Source organism: Gekko japonicus, unplaced genomic scaffold (assembly GCF_001447785.1).
Source record: "Gekko japonicus isolate JY-2015 unplaced genomic scaffold, Gekko_japonicus_V1.1 scaffold1313, whole genome shotgun sequence".
NCBI classification, from domain to species: domain Eukaryota; kingdom Metazoa; phylum Chordata; class Lepidosauria; order Squamata; family Gekkonidae; genus Gekko; species Gekko japonicus.
The window spans coordinates 370,994-392,573 of record NW_015176011.1 but is presented as its reverse complement, the minus strand read 5'-3'; the positions used below and the strand labels follow the sequence as shown (position 1 = coordinate 392,573).

General features: G+C 52.0%; 1 protein-coding gene across 1 annotated transcript in view; it reads left to right on the top strand.

Annotated features, from left to right (window-relative positions):
• NHSL2 (NHS like 2) overlaps positions 1–20,890 on the top strand; it is a 114,023-nt gene extending 93,133 nt beyond the window's left edge. Inside the window, exons 2-8 of the mRNA XM_015426524.1 lie at positions 4,006–4,152; positions 5,266–5,402; positions 7,719–7,914; positions 12,706–12,837; positions 14,676–16,904; positions 18,231–18,363; positions 20,541–20,890. Coding sequence (XP_015282010.1) covers positions 4,006–4,152; positions 5,266–5,402; positions 7,719–7,914; positions 12,706–12,837; positions 14,676–16,904; positions 18,231–18,363; positions 20,541–20,844 — 3,278 coding nt within the window. The 3' untranslated portion in view covers positions 20,845–20,890. The remainder of the gene's footprint in view (positions 1–4,005; positions 4,153–5,265; positions 5,403–7,718; positions 7,915–12,705; positions 12,838–14,675; positions 16,905–18,230; positions 18,364–20,540) is intronic.
• The last annotated feature ends 690 nt before the right edge of the window (positions 20,891–21,580 follow it).

Below are 21,580 nucleotides of genomic sequence, written 5' to 3'. Positions count from 1 at the left end.
TTTTCTTCCTACAAAGAAGGGCTTCCACAATTCAGTGTGTGACTTCTAAGGAGCTACGCCAGCCCCAGTGCATGGGGCACTGTGGGCACAAGTGTCCCGTGAGATGCCGTCCTGTCGAGTAAGGCCACCTCTGGGCTCCTCGTTGCACCATCTGCTGGCTGCAGCATGGATTGCAGGCAAGGAAAGTCTACAGCATGGCTTGCTGCAAAAGTCCAGGACTGACTGCAGAGCGGGGACTAGCCTGCGCCAGCGCCACAGGCACGATGCTGTCTAGATTCTGGACAGGCAGAGCTGGAGTGGCCCTTTAGCAAGCTGGGGAAGCTCCTGGTAGACCCACTGCCCTGGAGGGTCACAAGCTAAGCAAAGTGCCCCCCCAGGGCAAGGGCAAGCCTATACCTGTTGCCCTGGATGCTGAGGCCCAGATCTGAGCTGAGTGGCTCTTGAGACCCTGCTCTGTAGTGCCCCAGCACTCCTCTTGTTCCAGGGCTTTTTAAATGTCCCAGTAGGTTCCTGCAGAGGATGGGAGAGTCCGTGTCCAGTAAACATGCAGCAAATGGGCCCCCACCCTGAGTGTTCAGCTAGCCCGGTCCTCTTCCTTCTTTGCACTGATATTCTGGCTTGCCTTATGAAGAGCCAAAGGTTTGACCTCTGGCTCTCTGCTTTTCTTCTTCTTTCAGAGTCTTTCTTTCTTGTTCACGTTGGCACCCTGCAGGTAACGTCCCAGTCAGGGCCGGCCCCAGCTTACTTTGCACCCTAGGCGAGGATCCCTTCTGGCGCCCCCCACCCCCCCGTGCACCCACCAATTTTCAAAAATAAATGCTTGTGACAATTTCAAAAAGGATGCAGCTGCTGGTGTGACCTTGGGGCAGTCACAAGTTCTCTCAGAGCTGCTCTCTCAAGGGCAGTTCTGAAAAGAGCTCTCTCAGCCCCACCGACCTCACAGGGTGTCTGCTGTGGGGAAGGGAAGGGAGTTTGTGAGCTGCTCTGAGACACCTTCGGGTAGTGAAGGGCGGGGTATAAATCCAACCTCTTCTTCTTCTGCTCTATGATACTGTACCCCACTTAGCTCTCTCCTCTCCCCAGGCTCAACTCCCGGCCCCTCCTAATCGCGAGGAATCCCCCAATCCGAAACTGGATACCCAAATTCCCCGCCGTGGCATGGCTGGCGCAGCAAGGGGGTTCGAAGGGGGCAGTGTCAGTTTGCAAAGCCCCTCTTCACAGAAGCCAGAAGGAAGGCGCAACACGAGAGTGGTGGTGGCAGAGGCAAAACCTCGTCAGGAGGGGAGCCGGGCTGTGTGTGCAATGCTCCCTCTAAGCTGTGGAGTCTTGTGAGCAAAAATTCTACTTTGTGAGCTGCTGGCATTAAAGTTGTGTGAGCGAGCAATTTGGCTGCTGCATCGATTAGTTTGCTCTGGAGCCATCCGGAGGCTAAAAAACTGTTGAGTTAGCTCACACTCAGCTCAGAGGGAACACTGGAGGGGCGCTGCGCTCGTTGCCTCCCCAGGGCGTGCAAAGGGCTTGGGCTGCAGGGGACTGTCCGGCGCCTCCAGTCATTTCCTCGCCCGCACCCTGGCTGCCCAATCACTGGAGCTTCCCCCCAACCAGCAAGAGGGCAACTCCCCCACCAGCAGCCACAGACTGTGCTGTGCTGCGCTCATCGCTGGAGCCTCTCCGCACCCTTGGTGTGCCCTGGCCCCCGGGAGGAGGCGCGCCAGAACGTGGAACCTGCAGGGCATGGGGAGGAGCTTGTGCAGAGCTCGGGCCTCGTCCACCCCTCCCGCCACCTGTTGCAGCTGAGCAATGCGAAGCGATTGCTTTGCCTGCGGGGAGCGTTGTGGAGTCAGCCTGAAAGTCTTTCCCAGGCCCTGGGAGATGCGCACTGAAAGCACCTCGATTGGGTTGGTTTGCCAGTGGCTGCAGGTGCCGCAAAGCACTCCTCCGGGCCAGGGATCGAACCCCGTACCCAGAGAGTTGCCAAGTCCCGGCGGCGGAGGTCACCCGGTCAGGGAGATGCAGGGCTTTTTGCAGGGGCAGGGAGCTTTTGCGGGGGTTCCCATTTATGTACTGATTTAAAATATTTTTTTAACTGCCCCCCAAAGGGGCAGGATTTTATTACGTTTTCCACATAACATACACAAACAATCATAACGTATACATACATATACATACATACTAACAGTACAAATATTTTCCCAAACTCTTAAGGGAGATGCGCAAGATCACACTCCCATCACACTGAAAGAATGCAGTTAGGACCAGCTGAAATGCAGGTCTGCATAGCTGCTCAAACACCAAGCAAGGGAAGAAACCCAGGATTTGGGGTAGGGTGGGAGAATAAGCTTGCATGGGACTGCAAGCATATGGTCTGGAGACCAGTTCCTATGAGGAAAGGTTGAAGGAGCTGGGCATGTTTAGCCTGGAGAGGAGACGACGATGGAGAGGTGATATGATAACCACCTTGAAGTACTTGAAGGGCTGTCATATAGAGGATGATGCGGAGTTGTTTTCAGTTGCCCCAGAAGGTCGGACCAGAACCAATGGGTTGAAATTCAATCAGAAGAGTTTTCGCCTAAACATTAGGAAGAACTTCCTGACAGAGCAGTTCCTCAGTGGAATAGGCTTCCTTGGGAGGTGGTGGGCTTCTCCTTCTTTGGAGGTTTTCAAACAGAGGCTAGATAACCATCTGACAGCCATGCTGATTGTGTGAACTTAGGCAGATCATGAGAGGGAGGGCAGGAAGGGTTGCCTCAGTGCTTAGTTCTCGTGGCCCTTTCTTACACTCCCATGGAAATGCAGATTGCCACTTTGGGGTCAGGAAGCAATTTTTCTCCAAGCCAGTTTGGCTGGAGATCCTGGAGGGGTTTTTGTCATCTTCTGGGCATGGAGCAGGGGTCACTGTGGGTGTGTGGGGGGAGGTATTTGTGAATTTCCTGCATTGTGCAGGGGGGTTGGACTAGATGACCCTGGAGGTCCCTTCCAACTAATTCAATATGGTAGTGGGGGAGGGAGGACCACCTCAGACCACCTCTAATATGTGCACATTATAGCTATGATAGTTGCATTTCAGGGTTAATGCAGGGGAGGGTCTGTCTTGCAACGATGTCCACGTTTTTAGCTCTTATGATGATAAAGAGAGACTCAAAAGGATGTATGGATTGCCCAATGGAAAAGTTAAAGTGGGACTTGGTTGGCTTTCCAGGAGGCAGGGTGTCAGCATCCTTCTTTTGTCCTTGTGTCTCCCCATGGCCAGGAGCAGCAACATAAGTTATATCCATGGACTTGGTTTGGATAAATGTAAGCAGACGGCAGGCTGCAGGATTTTAATTTCTTAATGCAGATCGAAATTGGAAATATGGGGAAGAGAGATAGTATGTAGCAGCGAGATCTATCCTTGGGCCTTGTTTTCTAGAGGTATATCTGCAGAGTAAATGTTTAGACCCAGTTTACTTGTGGGGGTTTTTTGGTGGGGGAGGGGTCCTTCCGGAGCATATCTGTGAATTGCTGTTTTCAAAGCTGTTGAGCTTTCCCATTTCGTTTTGTTTACTTGTTGTTTTACATTTGTTCTTGGTTGTAGTGGCTGTTGGCCCTATGTAATAAAACCAAACTAAACTGATATCCCTAGCCCTAGCATAGATGGGGGTTCCTTGTGGTTTTTATGTATTGATTTTAGATACGTTCTACCCCTCTTTTATTTCTAACGGGGACCCAAAGCAGCTTACACCATCATTCTCTCCTCTGTTCCCGAGGAGAATCCCAGTTAAACAAGCTGGAAAACAGTTTGTAATGTAGATGTGTCTCTCGAGTGAAAGGGTGTTCCCCACCGAACGTATAGAGCTGCATTTCCCAAACTTTCCCAGTTGGGCACCATGATGGCTAAACTGCTTTGAAACTGGCTTTAGCATATGGTTGGAGGCACTTTAAGGTGTCCGTGTGTCTCCGAATACCTTCACCTCTCCCAGCCCAGGTTGGCGTGATGCTTTATCCCCTCCGCTCTTCTCTCCCCAGCCACCTCTAACTTAGACCTGGAAGTCAAGAAGCCTACGCCTCCCAAGCTGTTATGGCATCAGCCTGTGAACATCTTCTTGGCCCGGCCTGTTGGCGTGGAGGAGCTGCACCACGAGGCTGAACTCAACCTCCAGAGTTTGCTCCAAGGTATTTGGCAGGGACCTGGGAGGAGGGAAGGGGAACTTGGCCTGGGAGGAGGATGTTTGGAGCCTTGGCTGGCCAGAGGGGGCCAGTGTATCAAGGGGCTGAACTGAAAAACTCATGGCCCGAGGCTGAGACCCTAGGGTAATGGTTAACCTTGGGCAGCACGTACTTCAGCCTGTACAGGCTCAGATAGGAATAGGAGTGTCTAATTGCAGCTCCTGCAGTTGGCAGGCAGTATGAAGCCTCCGGATTGTTCGGACCTGTTATGAGTATTAGGAACTTGGTCTTTCCTACCGTTATCTGGTGGTCGGTCCTTTTTGCCTGTTGCGTTTCTGCCTCCAACATTTCCATCTGCCTGAAATTGTGGTCTTCTAGGTCCAGATTTGGGTACCAGTACGCCGTGGGCTCACCTTGCCCCATCACAGTGCTAGTGTGAGAGTTGCCATTGGGGAAACATTTCTTGGATGCACAGGAAGCTGTTAGCTCCATGCCAGCAGATCTGGGCAGTGTTTGGGGGGGGGGGTTTATCACCTGACCTTGCTTTGGTCCCTTTGGGGGATTGCTTGTTTCTTACAAAGCCATTCCTCGACTGAGTCATGGATTCTTCTGCTGGGCGCTATCTGCTTAGTCCTCAAAGTACCGAAAGATCTTTAAGGATGTTGCCATGTGAACAGATCCGACCGATCAGGGACTTTTCGTGGGTCATGGGTAGGGGTAGCAAGAAAATAAAGAGCCACACCAGTCATGGGAGATAAAAAAAAAATGAGGCCAAGGCCGATGGTGCAAAATCAGGTAAAAGTCTATGTTATTGCTTTTAGGGAATTTAACGGAGTAATAAAATATATTCTTACCTGATTTTGCACCATCGGCCTTGGCCTTATTTTTTAATCAGAGTAGGGGTGCCACATGCGAAGTTGGGCAAAATGTTGCACTTCTTTGGAAAATGCTTCTATAGTTCGCCAGTGATTGCCTTTTCTACACCTTGTGCTTAAAACCTGCAAAATCCAGGTGCATCCATAGTTTGGAATTGTACCCCAATAATTCAAGCTTGTGGGAAATTATAATGGCACACCTGCCTATTGCAGAGGAGGTATGATGGAACTGCTTTCTTTTCAGAAGAGTACGAGGAACCTTACTCAGAAGGCAGGACCAGTGGCCAGACTTTCCGCTATGCCAGCCCCCTCTCTGCAGACAGGCCCCTCGACTATAGCCCCCGGCCCCCACAGTCCAAACGTCTGGAGTTTGTGTTCATGGTGAGTCTGATCATTTTCTGTGTATTGCACTTTGGAGCTGGAAGGGGCAAGATCATCTTCAAGAGACCTGTTATTAAATCATTTGGTTGCCTTGTCTGCATGAAATATGTCTAGTAAAATCGATAACAACTCCAACCAGGGCTTTTTTTGTAGAAAAAGCCCAGCAGGAACTCATTATCAGGCCACACCCAACAACACATACTCATTTGCATATTAGGCCACACCCCCATGGCTTCCCTTGGCTTGACCGGGCGCCCCGCAGCTGCGGGGAACCCTGGCAAGCCGGCCCTTGGACAGGCCAGGGAAGGCACGGGGCGGCATTTAAATGCTTCCCCAATCCTTCCAGGGGGCCTGCGGCCCGCCCGCCTCGAAGTCACAGGGGGTGGTTTTGCTCTCCAGGCCTTCCCTCTGTAGCCACGCACACAGAGGTTTTGGCTGTAGTGGGCGTGGCCAACTCTGAAGCCAGCCGGAACTCCGTTCCTGTGCGTTCCTGCCCCAAAATAGCCCTGACTCCAACATAACATTCAAAAATAAACAATTGAATGACTAAAGCAGCATAACAATGCAGAGCAAATATAACAGAGTTCAGCAATAAACAGTTTTCAGCCAGCATCTTCCATGTGCAGAAAAAATAATTTCTTTTTTTTAACCTGGCACCTAAAACTTAAGAAATTAGGTATCGGGCAAATCACTGGGGATAGGGTTTACTGCAGCCAAGATGCCACCACTGAGAGAGCCTTGTTTTGAGGTATCTGTCAGGCATCCAGATCCCAAACAAATCTCAGTTTCCCTTAGCTTCAGGGGCGGCAGGTATCTAGAGCAGAAGGAGCAGTAGGCAGGTAGTATGGAAGTGCCAGAGGCTTGCTCTGTGGGCAGACTGCCCACACTGAAGGACAGCGGGAGGTATTTATCCTAGCCAGTGGCATGAGACTGGGTCTCGGGGCCCACCTGATGCTAAGGAACAGGAGGGATTCTGACGCATGGTGGTTCTACCCCAGCGTGAGCTGCTTGGAGTTCCCTGTTTCGATCAGCAGGCCTCTGGAGGGGTGGTATATACCCTAAGCAGACCAGCGGGACATAATGGTAGGAGGAAATTCATGCCTGGCGTCTTGACTTGAGTCACCTGACTGGATGCGTCCTGTAGATCAGGCTGGGAGTGGATAGGCTTTGGCATGCTGGTGAGATCAAAGTCGGGGTTGTGATAATTCTGTGTTTCTGTATTGGCGCAGAAGTAGGGTTGCCAGCTCTGGTTTGGGAAATACCTGGAGGTATTGGGGGAGGAGCCTGGGGAGAATGTGGTTGAGGGAGGGGAGGGGCCTCAGCAAGGGACCAATGCCACGCAATCCACCCTCCGCAGCAGCCATTTTCTCCAGGGGAACCGGTCTCTGTGGTCCGGAGATCCACTGTAATAGTGGGAGATCTTCAGGGGCCAGCAGGAGGCTGGCCAACCCTTGCAGAAGCCACAGAGATCATGAAACTGAGATTTCATTTTTATGAGCAAGCTTCTGGTCCTTGGTGTTACGAAGGGCTGTGGCCCAGTGATAAGTAGCTAGCATGCAGAAAATTCATGTTCAGTCCCTGGCCATCTTCAGATAAGAGTCTCCCATATCAAGCACTGAGGAAGACTCTTCTCTGCCTGAGACCCCTGAGAAGGTGTTGGCGGAGACTATACCGAGCTTGATGGACCAGTGGTCCAGCTTGGTATAAGGCAGCATGATATGTTTGTTAGTATGTGAGCGGTGCCTTTTGAAGTCTCAGTTTTCCTGCATCAAGAGTCTTCCGCTGAGCTTACAGCTGCAGTACTGCCCTCTGTCCATTTCAAGGGGTGGCGCTGAAGAGCTGGTCAACTGCTCAGTCTCCTGGCAAGATGCCATTATCTGTTTGGGTAGCTACAAAATGATACCCCACTCTCCCCACCTTCAAAATGGCTTGAAGACCAGATTTCTTTTTTTAAAGTCAGTAAGCAGAACAGAGGATTAAAAAAACACCCATACCAGTCATCAGATAATCTTTGAGGGGGTATCAAAGTCTTAACTCTGTAAGTTGGCCAAAGAAAGTCCTTGATGCTTTCCAGTGGGTCAGCAATGAGACATGTGAGTTTTTTTGTGTTGGGAAGATACAGAGAGGGGTTTGGAGATGTTTTATCAGTGTGGTGGGGAGAGTGTTATATGTGCAATGAAGGAGGGGGGCACAGGGTAGGTGAATTTCCAAATTTGAGACATCGAATTCCTCGTCTCTCTCTTGCACACCTCAACCCCCCCCCCCATATGGTTGATTCATTGATTCTTCCCCACCCCCACTCTGGCTTTCTGACAGCCTGCGAACCAGCAAGTGAAGGAGAGCGAGTCGGCCACGCTCGGAGTGAGAGCCCCGGAGCCTTCCCTCAGTCTGCCCGCAAGCCCAGACAAGCACACAGCCTGGACCCGAGCGGGCCCTCTGCCTTCCCGGGAGGAGAGGAGGTTGCACCAACCCTGTCCGACCCAAGCAAACATTGTCCCCATCAACGTCTCCGGTAGGCTGGGTGTGTGTGCGGGGGGGGGGCTGAGGGGCTGTTTCCTAACAGCAAAGGGAGGTGGGAGTTCTAGCAATGAGAAATTGGCAAGAAGGCCATGGGGGTGGGGGGGAGATTACCAAGTGGGACCAGAAAACATGTGAGCTCGATGGAAGCATTCTACACCGAGGCTCATCAGGGTGGGTGCAGTAGAAAAGATAAAGAGTCCCGTAGCACCTTAAAAGACGAACAAAATCTAGGGCTGGGTATGAGCTTTCAGGAGTCACTGCTCACTTCTTCAGTTAGTCTTTATGGTGCTACTGGACTCTTGCTGTTTTCCACTGCTACAGTCAGACTAACACGGCTACCTATCTTTATCTGTCTCCGGGGCGGGAGCATGTGCCCATACCCCATTTCAGACACCTGTATTTTATCATGACTAACCTTCCCCCTCCTCCCGCTTGTGTGAGTCTGGTCTCATCCACGTTGCTTAATAAAATCCAAGTTAGCCAGTACGTCTGTCCCTGTTGTCACCTTGGTTTCACAGCACACAGTGTCCATTTACCCGTCCATCTCTGTCTCAGGCACCGGAGTTGGAAAGGATAACAGCATTTTGGTGCCCTTTCCTTCTATGAACCTCATCCTCCTTCCCAAAGGAATGAGGGCTGTGAGCATTTCGAAATGTACGGTTATGCTCGGTACGATCTGTTCCACCTGCATTTGCGCCCTCCTCTTGTTCCCCACAGCTAAATGCAGGGGCTGCCTTCTGAATAGAGCCCCCACCCCCAAGGGAGAACTTACAAGGCACATGATTGCTTTGGGGGAGGCAGCCAATGGAGAGGCCCGTAGAGGTTGCGTTTGCTATGGCGATCCCTACTGCACCTCAGTAGGAAAGGCCTTGTATGTTTCAGAGTTCCTCCTCATGAGGGGAAAAACCTCCATTGTGCTTTTAAAGCAAAAAATTCCCTCACAAAACTTCACCTCCTCAATCTCATCGCAAACCCGCTGTAAGGTCAGCTGTTAAGAGTCCCATTTCGCAGTTTTGGTAAACTGAAGCAGAGAGGTAAAGATTTTCATAAAAACTTTGCAAGGACGTATTCTCATTGCCCGGGCCCTCCCCGGAGGCTCAGGGCGGCTAACAGGCATATAGCTAATAAAACAATAAAAACAGTACAAAATATTAAAAGTATGGCCTGAATTGTATCACCGCCAAAAGCAGAAGGAAAGGCCTTGTATGTTTCAGAGTCCCTCCTCATGAGGGGAAAAACCTCACTACTTTATGCGCTTTTTATAATGTTTTATTTATATTGTAAGCTATTAATACTCATAGACAATGAGTCTTCTGAGGAGGAGGATGAGAAGGACTCAGTCTAGCGGCTTCTGCCACATGATGTTTTCTCGACATGCTGAGGGGTTTTTTTTAATATATGGGGGGCCAGATTCAGATTTAGAATTCTGTCTTCTGCCCCCCCCCCCCGCCTGAATCAGTACAATCTCGATAGAACCCTTTACCATTTGATTCTGGCAGACAGATATGCCAGGCCCTATATTTCACATCCATTGTGCTTTTAAAGCAAAAAATTCCCTGACAAACCTTCACCTCCTCAATCTCTTCGCAAACCCGCTGTGAGGTCAGCTGTTAAGAGTCTCGTTTTGCAGTTTTAGTAAACTGAAGCAGAGAGGTAAAGATTTGCATAAAAACTTTGCAAGGTCGTATTCTCATTGCCCGGATGGATCAGCTGCAGGCCCATCTACCATGGTGGTGTTTTTCCAAACACAGCGGTCTGGAAACCTCCTGATGCTCGCAAAGGGGGTGTGCGGTGTATCCTTCAGCTTCTGGTATTTCAAGGGATATCTGCCTGCAAATGTTGAGGCTCCCTTTGTGCAGCTATTAGCTAAATAGACCTAGGGATGCCAAGTGGGGGCGGGTAAACCCCCGCTTTGGAGGCCCGATTTCCGCCACCACGGAATCAGGCCCCAGGGGGAACTCCGCCCCCCAAAGTGCAGCGTGGCTGCGTCACCAGAGGTGACACAACCATGTTGCTCACGTTGGGGGCGTGGCCCTGATCGTTGGAGGGAAAACTCTATAATTTTCCCTCTGACAATTGTGGCCATGCCCTCAACGTGAGCGACGTAGCGCGTCACTTCCTGTGACGTGTTGGCGCGCGCATATGCGCGCATTGCCGGAGAGCTCCCGGAGCCCGGTGAGGCTCCCCCGCCGCCAAGGTAAGTAGACTTGGCAACCCTAAATAGACCTCTTCTCTGTGGACTTGTTGAATCTCTCCCGTGACCACCCCTAAAGGGGGGGAAGAAAGCTTTCTAAGCTGGGGGCTGTTACCACATCTTCCGATGACCAGTTCTGTATTTTAATCACGAGTAGTCCTGAAACTGTCCTGACCCGGATGGCCCAAGCTAGGCTGATCTCATCAGACCTTGGGAGCTAAGCAGGGTCAGCCCTGGTGAGTACTTGGAGGGGAGACTGCCAAGGAAGCCCAGGGTGGCTGTGCAGAGGCAGGCCAAGAGCAAGCCACCTCTGAACACGTCTTGCTTTGAAAACCCGACCAGGCCGCCAGAAGTCAGCTACAACTTGACGGCAGTTTCCGCCACCAGGCCTCAAGTTGATGGTGCCTGCGGGGCAAAAGTAAGGGCTGGCACCAGCCCCCCAAAACAGATGCCTCTGAGATTGGGGAAACTGCTGCTAGCCATCTCTTCGACTGCCCTTTTATTAGAGTGCTTCACGTGAACATGCTCCTTGAGGACAGCTGCAGTTACTTGCATGTACAGAAAGCCGGGATTGTTGGAAGTAGCCCTCTTTCTCTCTCTCTCGAGTTTACTGGAGGGGTCAGGGGTGAGGTGCATGCAGAAGGTCCTGGCTAAGTCCCTTTTGTCCCCAGCTAAGAGACTGTTAAATAGCAGGCTCTGGGAACGCCATTTCCCGGCCTGAGAGAAGACGCGTTGCCTGTGGCTCTGTGCTGGTATTAACCAGCGTTCAGCCATCCTCTTTTTCCTGTATGCTGAATGAGGTGACTGCCGTAGGGCACCAAATCGTCTTGGCCCATCTCGGCCCGTGTCCACGGAAGCACGTAGGAGGGCGGGTGCAGGGAAGACACAGCTCAGATAGTATGCTGATGGCCCCACTCGCATATGCAGGAGGTGGTAGAGGGTGGACTGTATCACCTCAGCCTGCAGTTGGTGGAGTCTGGATCCGAAAGTTCCTTTTGCATTTAAAAAGATCCATACAGATAGAAAACTAGTGCAGCAGGGAGAACCCCCCCCCCCCCGGTCTTGGCTTTCTGCACTGGTATTCCAGATACCGAGTTCGTTCAGTAAAAAGGGAGCATTCCAACTTGTGTTCTTGAAGTTCTTCTCCCTGTGGTCTGAAGTGGTAGAGTCCATTCTGCCACCTCATTCCCCTGCACCTCCAAACCAGGCCTGGGCTTCTTTCAACACAGAGATGCCAGCCTTCTGGGAGCCCCCCAGATTCTCTGGAAAGGAGCTTAGAGAGAATGTGTTACCTAGGGAAAACACCCCAGGATTTTTCTGCAGTGAATTCGGGACATGTCTATAGGATGCCTTTTCAAAGCGGCTTAAACTTGGCCTTTCACTACTGTAGTTTTCTGCCCCAAATCCCCGAGAACTGCTTGTTCTGAGGTTTCTTTTTATCTACCGTTCCCAGAACTTCCCATTTGTGGTGTCATGGCAGTGAAGCAGATTCACAACTAGGCCAAAAGGCTGTTCAGTTGCACAGGATTATTTTTTTTTCTTTTTCTTTTTAAGAAAATAACCCTGTGAAGTTGTTCAGTATAATTTTTCTCTGTACATGGATGAGAGTGTGGGATTGTGAAGGCAGTAACCTGGCCCTTTAATCCATGTGCACAATAAAAATAATTGAGCACGGACATGCGTGCATAAGTTTGGCTTTCTGCACTGGTATTCCAGATACCGAGTTTGTTCAGTAAAAAGGGAGCATTCCAACTTGTGTTCTTGAAGTTCTTCTCCCTGTGGTCTGAAGTGGTAGAGTCCATTCTGCCACCTCATTCCCCTGCACCTCCAAACCAGGCCTGGGCTTCTTTCAACACAGAGATGCCAGCCTTCTGGGAGCCCCCCAGATTCTCTGGAAAGGAGCTTAGAGAGAATGTGTTACCTAGGGAAAACACCCCAGGATTTTTCTGCAGTGAATTCGGGACATGTCTATAGGATGCCTTTTCAAAGCAGCTTAAACTTGGCCTTTCACTACTGTAGTTTTCTGCCCCAAATCCCCGAGAACTGCTTGTTCTGAGGTTTCTTTTTATCTACCGTTCCCAGAACTTCCCATTTGTGGTGTCATGGCAGTGAAGCAGATTCACAACTAGGCCAAAAGGCTGTTCAGTTGCACAGGATTATCATTTCAACTTTGAGATGCCGGCAGAGAACACCTTCTGTGGCCTAGCACCCTCCGTCGGCCAACGTTCTCTGTCAACTTGACTCAGTAAAATGGTTGTGTTGTTTCATAGTCCTTTTTCTTGGTGTGACAAGGATAAACCATCACCCTCCCACCAAGCACGCTGTTCCCCACCCCATTCCATGCACCTCACCAGCCCTTAAGACCCTGGACATCCCCAACATTCCTGTCATCCATCTTTTCTGTGTTTCTCATGAGGCGGCGTCAGCTCAGAATTCCATCAGCCAGCTTAAAGCCTGTCTCCTCCTCACTTCAAGCCACCGGTCTTCACCATTCCCTGTCTCCTCATACATTTCAAACATGTTGCCACCATTGGAGGGGACCTTCCCTCGGTCCACCTTGGCTGTTGAGTGTCTTTGTTTTGGCTACAGGGCAGCCATTTGCTAGGCACGCCAGTACGCGCCACTCCCTCTTTAACACAGAGACCGCCATGAACCCCAAGTCCCTGCTGCGCCGGAGACGGACGGTTATCGGCTTCCCTCACCTCTCTCTGCGGGACCCAGGTGACAACATTGATGGTGCTGCTCCCTGCCAAGGCCTTGGGGGAGGGGAACACTTTGAGGAGTTGTGAGCTGCTACTGAATCGGTGCCTGCTATCCAGTAGATGAGAAGTGCAGAATGTTGAAAGGGGAGGTTTGATTTGAGGGTCTCTACAGAAATGGGGAGTGGCAATGTGGGGTACTGTTACACAGTATGCTTACTGGGAGGGCAAAACAGTCTGCACGTCCTGTAGGTTTCTAAAGCAGCTCTCCAAATCGGAGGAGTAAAAGCCTAACCTGAAAACTTCAATATACGAAAACTTTAGCAGCTAACCAAATCCCAGCACATTTACACTTCCTAAATAGCTCCCCACGAAAGACCCCCTCTGAATCCCAACAGCACCCATAGAAGATGTGTCCACTCAGTATTTCACAAGCAAATGTGAAGTGTGAGAATTTGCTTGAGAATAGAGTCCCCCCCAAAAAAATCTGTTTTGCAGTGTGACATTCCCCAAACTGAAAAGTCACTTGCATCTTTAAGACCTCTTTTCCATTCTGTCTTCCTCCCGCTTGAAATTTCGTTTTTATTTATTTCCTTTATACCGTCTCCTCCTCCCCGCTGGGGACCCAAAGCAGCTACAAGGACTCTCCTGCCCTTCATTTTATCCTCCCAGCAACTTTGTGAGGTACCCTTCCCCTCCCCACAACAGACACCCTGTGAGGTGGGTGGGGCTGAGAGAGCTCTTGACAGAAACTGCTCTTTTTCAAGGACAGCTGTGCCAGAGCTTGTGACTGACTCAAGGTCACATCAGCAGGTGCAAGTGGAGGAGTGGGGACTCAAATCTGGTTCTCCCAGATTAGAGTCCGCGCACTTAACCACTACACCAAACTGGCTCTTTTGCTCCTTGAGAACCTTCCTCTTCTTCTTCACGTTGCTATTGTGCCCGTCTGCCAAGGAATGTGGTGTTCCTCAGCTTGGATTTCCTCATTGCATGCTTATTATAACCCTGTGAGATACGTCGGCCCTGAGACCCAATGACATGTGCCATGCAGCAGGTTTGTGGTGTTAAATTCAAGGGTGCGATACAATAGAGCAGTGGGGCAGAGGAGGGGGTGCCGTTCTCCCTGCCCCATCTCCTGTTCTCCTACCACTCTACTAAGCAAAGCCTGGACCCTTGCTCCCACGTAAGTGGCTTTTTCCTCTAGCAGAAGAGCCACTTAAATGGGAGGAAGCCGTCTTGGTCTGGAAGAACTTCCTCCAGCCAAAGGTTGAATGCATGCCAATCTCTTTTCCCCTCCTGGGAAAGGAGCGATTGTTTTGGTCAGGAAGCCGCCCACTGAGGGGACTCTGTTCCCAAAAGAATTTGGAGCACCCCGCTTCACTCATGGGCTGCAGAATAGGGAAGAGACTAACTTTCAGGAGACACCCTGCTTGTTGTATCCATTTTGGCCCTTGGAGGCAGTGGGCCTTATAGCTGCATAGGGATGGGAGCCGTCGTTTCCCGCACATGATCAGAGCTACCTCCTAGAACGCTCATCACCCTTCCGAGGCTGGGGTGCTCCAAGGACAGAGGCCAGTGGGAAGGACCGATAGCTCTCTCTTGCTTTGCCTGGTCCGAGTTAGGGTTCAGCAGAGGGAGAGGAAGTTTAGGCAGTACTCCTCTTTATCCTTTGCAAGGAAATATGTGCTTCATTCTAGCTGTGAAAGGGTAGCTGGAAGAGTTGGGTGGGGTTTTTTTTGGAGACACCCAAGTGGCAATTTTGTTGGAGCACGGAATAAGTTTATCTCATGTAATGAGGGCCAGCTTACCCTGGTTCTACACCCTCCCTCATTCTTCTCTCTCTCGCCTTCTCTCTTGCAGGAAACAGTAACGGCCCCATCCTCAACCCTCCTGCAACTATAGCAGAATCTGTCTCTTGTAACTTTGGCCCTGACGTGACCAATGGGAGGAGCTCCATCCATCATGTCCGATCCCCGCATCCTCGGTCCCAGCTGAGAAAGACGTTTAGTGACCTTGGTGGAGCTCTACAGGGAAGGTGTTGCCAGGTGCCAGCTGGGTACCCAGAGAAGCAAGGGGTGATGTATGCCAGCCCGCCTTGCAACGGCCCGAAGGAGGACTCTGCTTTCTCTCCCGCTTGGAGCGCGGCGTCTTTTGGCTACATGAGCCCCTCGATGAGCAACAGCGAGCTGACGGGGGACAGCACCATCCCCTCGTCTCCCTGTGGCCCCGGGGTGACTCCCGATTCAGAACGGCCCGCCTCCTTCTTCATCGGCAAAGACCACGCAGTTGGGAACAATGCCCCAGGGTCCTTCTGTGCTTCTCCCAAGTCCCTGGCAGAAGCTGAAGTTGGCTCAAGGGGCGAGGTGAGAGAAACCAAGGTGCACCTGGCCCCCATCCCTGGTGAAGAGGAGTGCCCACGAGCGGAGAGGGAAAGAATTTCCTGCAAATTCCGGGAAAGGTCACTCTCCGTCCCCACGGACACAGCCTCCCTGTGCTCTGTGGACATCGGGGGCAGTGAGACCTGTGGCCTGAGCTATCCCAGCGCCAGTTCCGAGGGCAGCACGAGCACGGACAACGTCTCGCTGGCGGTGGATCAGGATGCCCAGACGCGGCAGCGGCGGCAGCGCCTGAAGAGCATCTCTCTGAAGAAGGCCAAAAAGAAGCCCTGCCCGCCGACCCGCAGCGTATCTTTGATTAAGGATGGGCAAGCGGCCAAAGGAGGATTCGGTGGCGAGGCGGGCTCCCAGGACCAGAGGCCCAAAAGTCTCTGTCTGCTGTCCGAGGTGCAAGTCCAAGAGGATACAAGCGGAGAGGCGGAGAGCGTGCCTTACACCCCACAGTGGTACTTGCCAGAGTGGAACCCAAGCGACCCTTATTGCTCCTTGTCCGGCTCCAGCACTGCTACCGGGACCACCGTGATCGATCCCTCCAAGGCGCGAGGCAGCTCGGAGTCTCTCCCTTCCCCCTCCATCTCCCGAGCCACGACACCCTCCCATCTCTCCACTGAAGTGAATTTGAAAATCTCCTCCCCGGGGAGGTTCGCAGGGGTGATGTCCCCCTCTAGCGGCTACTCCAGTCAGTCCGAAACTCCGACCCCCACCATCCCAACGTCGACCGTCCTGGGACACGCCACGAACCACACCGGGCGAGCCAGGCCTCTTGTGCCCGAGAGGAAGTCTTCACTGCCCCCCGTCTCTCCCATGGAGCGGAGCCCCAAGTCGCGGATGTCCTTTGACCTTCCGTTTGCCCCGCCGACCCACCTGGATTTCTCTGGGCTGAAGATCTCAAAGGGCAAAGCCAAGGTGAGCCGGCACCACTCGGACTCCACGTTTGGCGTCAAGCTCGGCCCAAAGCTGAGCCCGGTGCAGCCGGTCATGCCCATGGTGACGCAGCTGGACCTGCGGTCTGTCCGCTTGCGCTCGATTAGCCGCTCCGAGGCGGAGGATAACCTGGACAGCCCCGAGTCAGCGGAGGAACACGGCAAGAAAATCCGCCCGCCGGTTGCAGAGAAGCCTCCCCTTTCCAAGAGGCCGCCGATGCTCTTGCACAAAACCCCACCGGTTCAGGAGGAGTCCCCCGTGAGCTCCCCAACCTCTCCACCGACGCCCCAGGGTTCAAACCCCATCGAGAGCATTTACATGGTGGCCAGGAAGCCTGAGCATCGGTGGGACGCAGAGGCCTGGAGCCCCGTGGAGTCGGCCTCTTCCCTGGCAGTGCTCTCCCCCGCACAGGGGTCTTCAGGGACGTTTTTCACTGCCGCCCGGCGCCTCTCCCAGGAGAGCCTGGGGGAGGAGGGGGAGCTGAAGCCGAAGCCGCCCTCGGAGAGGACACCTGGGGGGGAGAATCGGAAAACCAAAGTCCCACCCCCAGTCCCCAAAAAGCCCAGTGTCCTCTACTTGCCATTAACACCCTCCCCGCTCCATCAGGGCACTTCTCTGGGGGACCCGAGGCTGGGCACCAGTCCGGTCATCATGCTGGACGAGAACTCCGCGTACTCTGAGCTGCTGGCTTGCAAGCTCCCGTCTCCCGTGACCAGTGAGACCAACATGAGCCCAACCAGTGCAGAAGAGGCTTGGGGAGAGTTATCAGGTAAGCTCCCCTGCCACTGCCCCCTCCCCCGGGGGTTTTCCCCCCGTCATCTTGGATCGTCCCATGGGCATCTGTCTTCCTGGGGCATTTGGATGCTGACACACAAGGATGCTGGACACATTACTAAGTTCTGTCTTGGAAAGCACTTTCAGGGAGGAAACAATATGCAGGCCATGTGCGGAGAGTCAGTGGTGACACTTGTGCGCCAGTGTTTTTGGCTCAATGTGCACAGGCTGAGAAGCTGCGAATGGCCACTGCTTCTCGGCATGCGCATGCTGTTTGAGGGACCGACAACTCTAACATACATGACTGTCTCGCAATGTTCCCTCTAAGCTGTGGAGTCTTGTGAGCAAAAATTCTACTTTGTGAGCTGCTGGCATTAAAGTTGTGAGCAATCTATTAGGCTACTGGATAAATTAGTTTGCTCTGGAGCCATCCTTCCTGAGCTAAGACAAAAACGTGTGAGCCGGAGGCTAAAAAACTGTGAGCTAGCTCACACTAACTCAGCTTAGAGGGAACACTGCTCACCAGGCAGTTAACCAGTGGGTCCCACCCTTCCGTTCCTATGCAGGAGCATTTTCTGTGCAGCAACGTTGTAGGAAGTACCTTGTTTCTCGTCTTGGTCGAATAGCACCTGAACTGGCATCGGCCTCTCGGTTTCTCAATGGGATCTAGTGGCTGCACAAGTTAGGAGGTCGTATGTAATGCTGCCTTCTATTTGTTTTTGTTTTTTTTTAAATTAGGCCACCTCTCCAGAGGTGTATGATGTCTCATCTCCCCGTTAGAGGTGTGTACGCACGGAAGCAATAGCCGGGTTGTTACATCTGGCTGGGCTGAGTTCCGAATTCTGTGCCAAAGCCTGGTGGCCTGTAGACAAATCCAGCTCTGCCACATGGGAAGTAGGTCCCAGTTGAAACACCTTAGAACTGCTTGTTCTGTTTGACCGTGGGTGGTTATTGGGGATACAGCCACAGATTATGCATTCACAGCACTGGCCATTAAGGCAGCCTCAGTCCCCAGAAGGCAGCTAGAGGTGCGGGGGAGTAGTTCAAGCAGGAGAGCAAAGGGTTGCTTTGGAACATTGGAAGGGTCCAGCCAGGGGTGCTTCTGGGTCCTCAGAAATACGGCGGAGAGCGGCCATGGCAACTTGCCCCATTTCTCAATCTCCCCTCCCCGTATCTCAGACTTTTGTGCATCTTGGTCCCGTCCAGCCGTACAGTCAGAAAGCGCCGCATTCCTCCTTGGTCACTGTCTGTACCCTGAATACCTCCGTAGCGGGAGGAAGCCTGTTTTCTTCAAGGTCTTGCATTCTTCTTTCCCCTTCAGGGAACTTTGTGGACTCGAGGGCTGACGATAAAGGCTTCGTCAGCGACAAAACCGCTGACTCAATAACTGAGGAGGAGGATGATGTGTTTGTGGCCTCCCGGACCACGGAAGATTTGTTTACTGTCATTCACAGGTAAGGGGGGCAGCCGGGAGCATCCTGTGAGGCGGGGGCAGCTGTTGGGGTCCAGTGAGGCCCCCTGCCTCTTGACCTCCCCCCCCACACACCAGGCAATGGAGGGCTTGCCAGAGGAAGAAGGATGCACAGACAGCTGGGGGGCACAGAGGTGGCGGGGTAGAAAGGGAGGCATGAAGGGGCCCTGGTGGAGGGCAGACAGGTACCACATCCTGACACTCCGCATCTCGTCTGTGAGACCCAGTGCTGTTTGCACACACACATATGGATGTATGAAGCTGCCTCCTACTAAGTACACTTATCTCGGTATTGTCTATCCTGATTTTTAGCCCCTCTCCAGGATCTCGGGCAGTTTGTTCCCACTTTGCCAGTCTTTTGGAATTCTTTGAAAAGGTTAACAAGCAGGTGGAAAAGGGTGATCCAGTAGATACTATATACTTGGACTTCCTGTGATAGGTGCGTCACCAAAGACTCCTGATTGGCTTAGCATCATGGGATGGGGGCAGATCCGCTAATGGATTAAAATCCGGTTAAATGGCAGGAAGCAGAGAGGAGGAATAAATCCAAACTTTAAATATATGTTGATGAGGTCTGAACTGGCTGACATAGAGATTGAAAAAGATCTTGGGGTTGTAGTGGAAAGCTTGATGAAAATGTCAACCCAGTGGGAACTGAAACTGAAACTGAAAGTAAAGCAACTAGTATTTATTGTAGAACCCCTGTACAGATCTACTCCTCGTTTAGAGTACTGTGTGCAGTTCTGGTCACCATAACTCAAAAAGGATATTTTGGAATTGGAAAAAGTACAGAATAGGGCAACCAAGAAGATTAAGGGGTTGGGGCACCTTTCCCATGAGGAAAGGCTAAAGAATCTGTGACTTTTCAGTTTTTTAAAAAAAGATGACTGAGGGGGAACATCATAGGCGTAGACTACGAGGGGGCCTCGGGGGCTAGTGTTTCCCGAAATTTTCCAGGGAGGATTGAGCCTCCCCAGGGCAACCAGTGCAGGCAATACCCGTGATGCTTGCAAACCCCACACACACATTCTCCTCCCTGCTTCAAAAGCGGAAAGGTTTTTTAAAACTTTTTTTAAACTATTTTTTTACCAATTTGCTGAGCAGACAGGGCAGACACTAGCCTAAGCCCCGCCCCCAGCTCCCAGCAGCCCCCAGTTGGGCCAGGAGGGGCGGGAAGCAGCATGTGTTTTTCTTGTGCAAAAGGCACAGTTGTGGGGTCTGCAGGGGGAAGAGGGGAAGCAGTGGAAATCGCCATTATCCCCCTTTTAAATTCCCAATTCTCTTTGTGGCTCTTGAGCATCTGACATTTCACCTATGTGGCTCCTACAAGAAGCAAGTTTGGCCACCCCTGCTGGCTCAATAAAATGCCCCTTTCCTGGCCTGGATCTCCACTCTTCTTTCGGCCTCTTCTGCCTGGCGGGAGGGAGGGACGGGGCCCCTCTGGCCCCTCCCCCCCGGGAAATTGGTAAGTCTACGCCCTTGGGGAACATGATAGAAGGTTATAAAATCATGTATGGGGTGGCGAAAGTGGATGGAGAGAGCTTTGTTTTCTTCCTCTCCCATAATACTAGCGGTCGGGGCAATGAAGTTAATGGGTAATAGTTACAGCACAGACAACAGGAAATACTTCTTTACTCAATGAGTAATAAAATTGTGGAATTCACCATCAGTGGATGTAGCAGCAGCTATAAAGCATAGATGGCCGTAAAAAAGATTTGGGCAACTTTGTAGAAGATAGGTCCATCATTGGCTACTAGCCGTGGTGACTAAAAGGTACCTCCGCATTTGGAGGCAGTCAGCCTCTGAATTCCGGTGCCGGGAGGCAGCATCAGGGAAGGCCTCGGCCTCTATGCCCTGTTGCTGGCCCTCCAGAGGAACTGGTTGGCCACTGTGTAAGACAGGATGCTGGACTAGATGGACCATTCGTCTGATCCAGCAGGGCTCCTCTGATGTTCGTCTAAAAAAATTATTTTAGGAAAACAGTGGGGGTACAGAAAAGGAAAGGAAACAAATAAAAGGGTTATACAACATAACTGCATTTGCCGAAGACAACCATGTGGTACAAAATTTATAGGCCAGAGGACATTTCCCCTTCCATCCCCTTCATTATAATTTGTCTTGCGTTCTTGACTGTTTTTGATTTGCGCTTTGTGTTTGCAGATCCAAACGGAAGCTCCTGGGCTGGAAGGAACCCAGCGACGCCTTTGGGAACCGGAACTCCCAAGTTCCCTCAAAGAACGCCGGGGGGCCACTGAGCAACGATTGCCCTCCGACGGGCAGCACAAGAACCTCCAGCAGGAACGAAGACTTTAAGGCCCTCCTCCAGAAGAAAGGGGGCAAGGGAGCCTCTGGCATCCGTACATCCGCCGCCGAACTGCTCAAGACCACCAACCCACTGGCTCGGAGGGTCATGACCGAGTTTGCTGTGGACGGGACGTTCCCGGGCCCGAAGGCCACGCCCTGAGTGTGTTTGAGAAAGCCCCGCCTCTTTGTGCTGTGCCCCGCCCTGTCCCGGGGGAGATCTGTTTGTCTGACGGTCAGGGTGAGCCTGCTCCCGTTGGCATTTCCGGCATCCGTGTTCATCTATTGGCAGTGGCAAAACTCTTTTTCTGGTTTTTGCTGGGGGGGGGGACTTCTGATGTCGAGATAAGTGTCTTAAATGTAGAGCACATAACATCCCCTATGGAATCAGCCCTGCATCGTTGCTGTTCAGAGAAGGAAGGCTTTATTTCCTTTTCCGGGTTGGACAGAGGGCCTTGCGTGGATTTTCCTAGACCGGGCTGTCATGGGTTGGTGCGCAGCTTCCCCAGTTGCACGAGGTGAAGCAATGCTTCCTTGTCCTTTCTCCAGGTGTACAAACGGGGGCGCCCCCCCTCCTGTCCTGATCCCGTGTCTGCGGCAAAGCTAGCTTGGAGCTGTTCAGTTTCTTTTTTAGCATGTGGTACTTTCAGTGGCTTGTAGGATGCAATATATGGCTGTTGTGGCTTTTTAACAAAACAAAACATCTCCCTTCAAAATGTGACCTTGTCACTTTTGGGGAAGGGAATAAGCTGGGGTGGGAATCAGGTGCTGTTCAAAAGGCGCTCTTGGACGGCAAGGCTGGCACCTGATACTCTTCCAAGACTCCGTGGAAGATACACACCATATTTCCCATCTGCTCCCGATAACACCCAGTAGGGGGATTAGCAGAACCTCAAGGT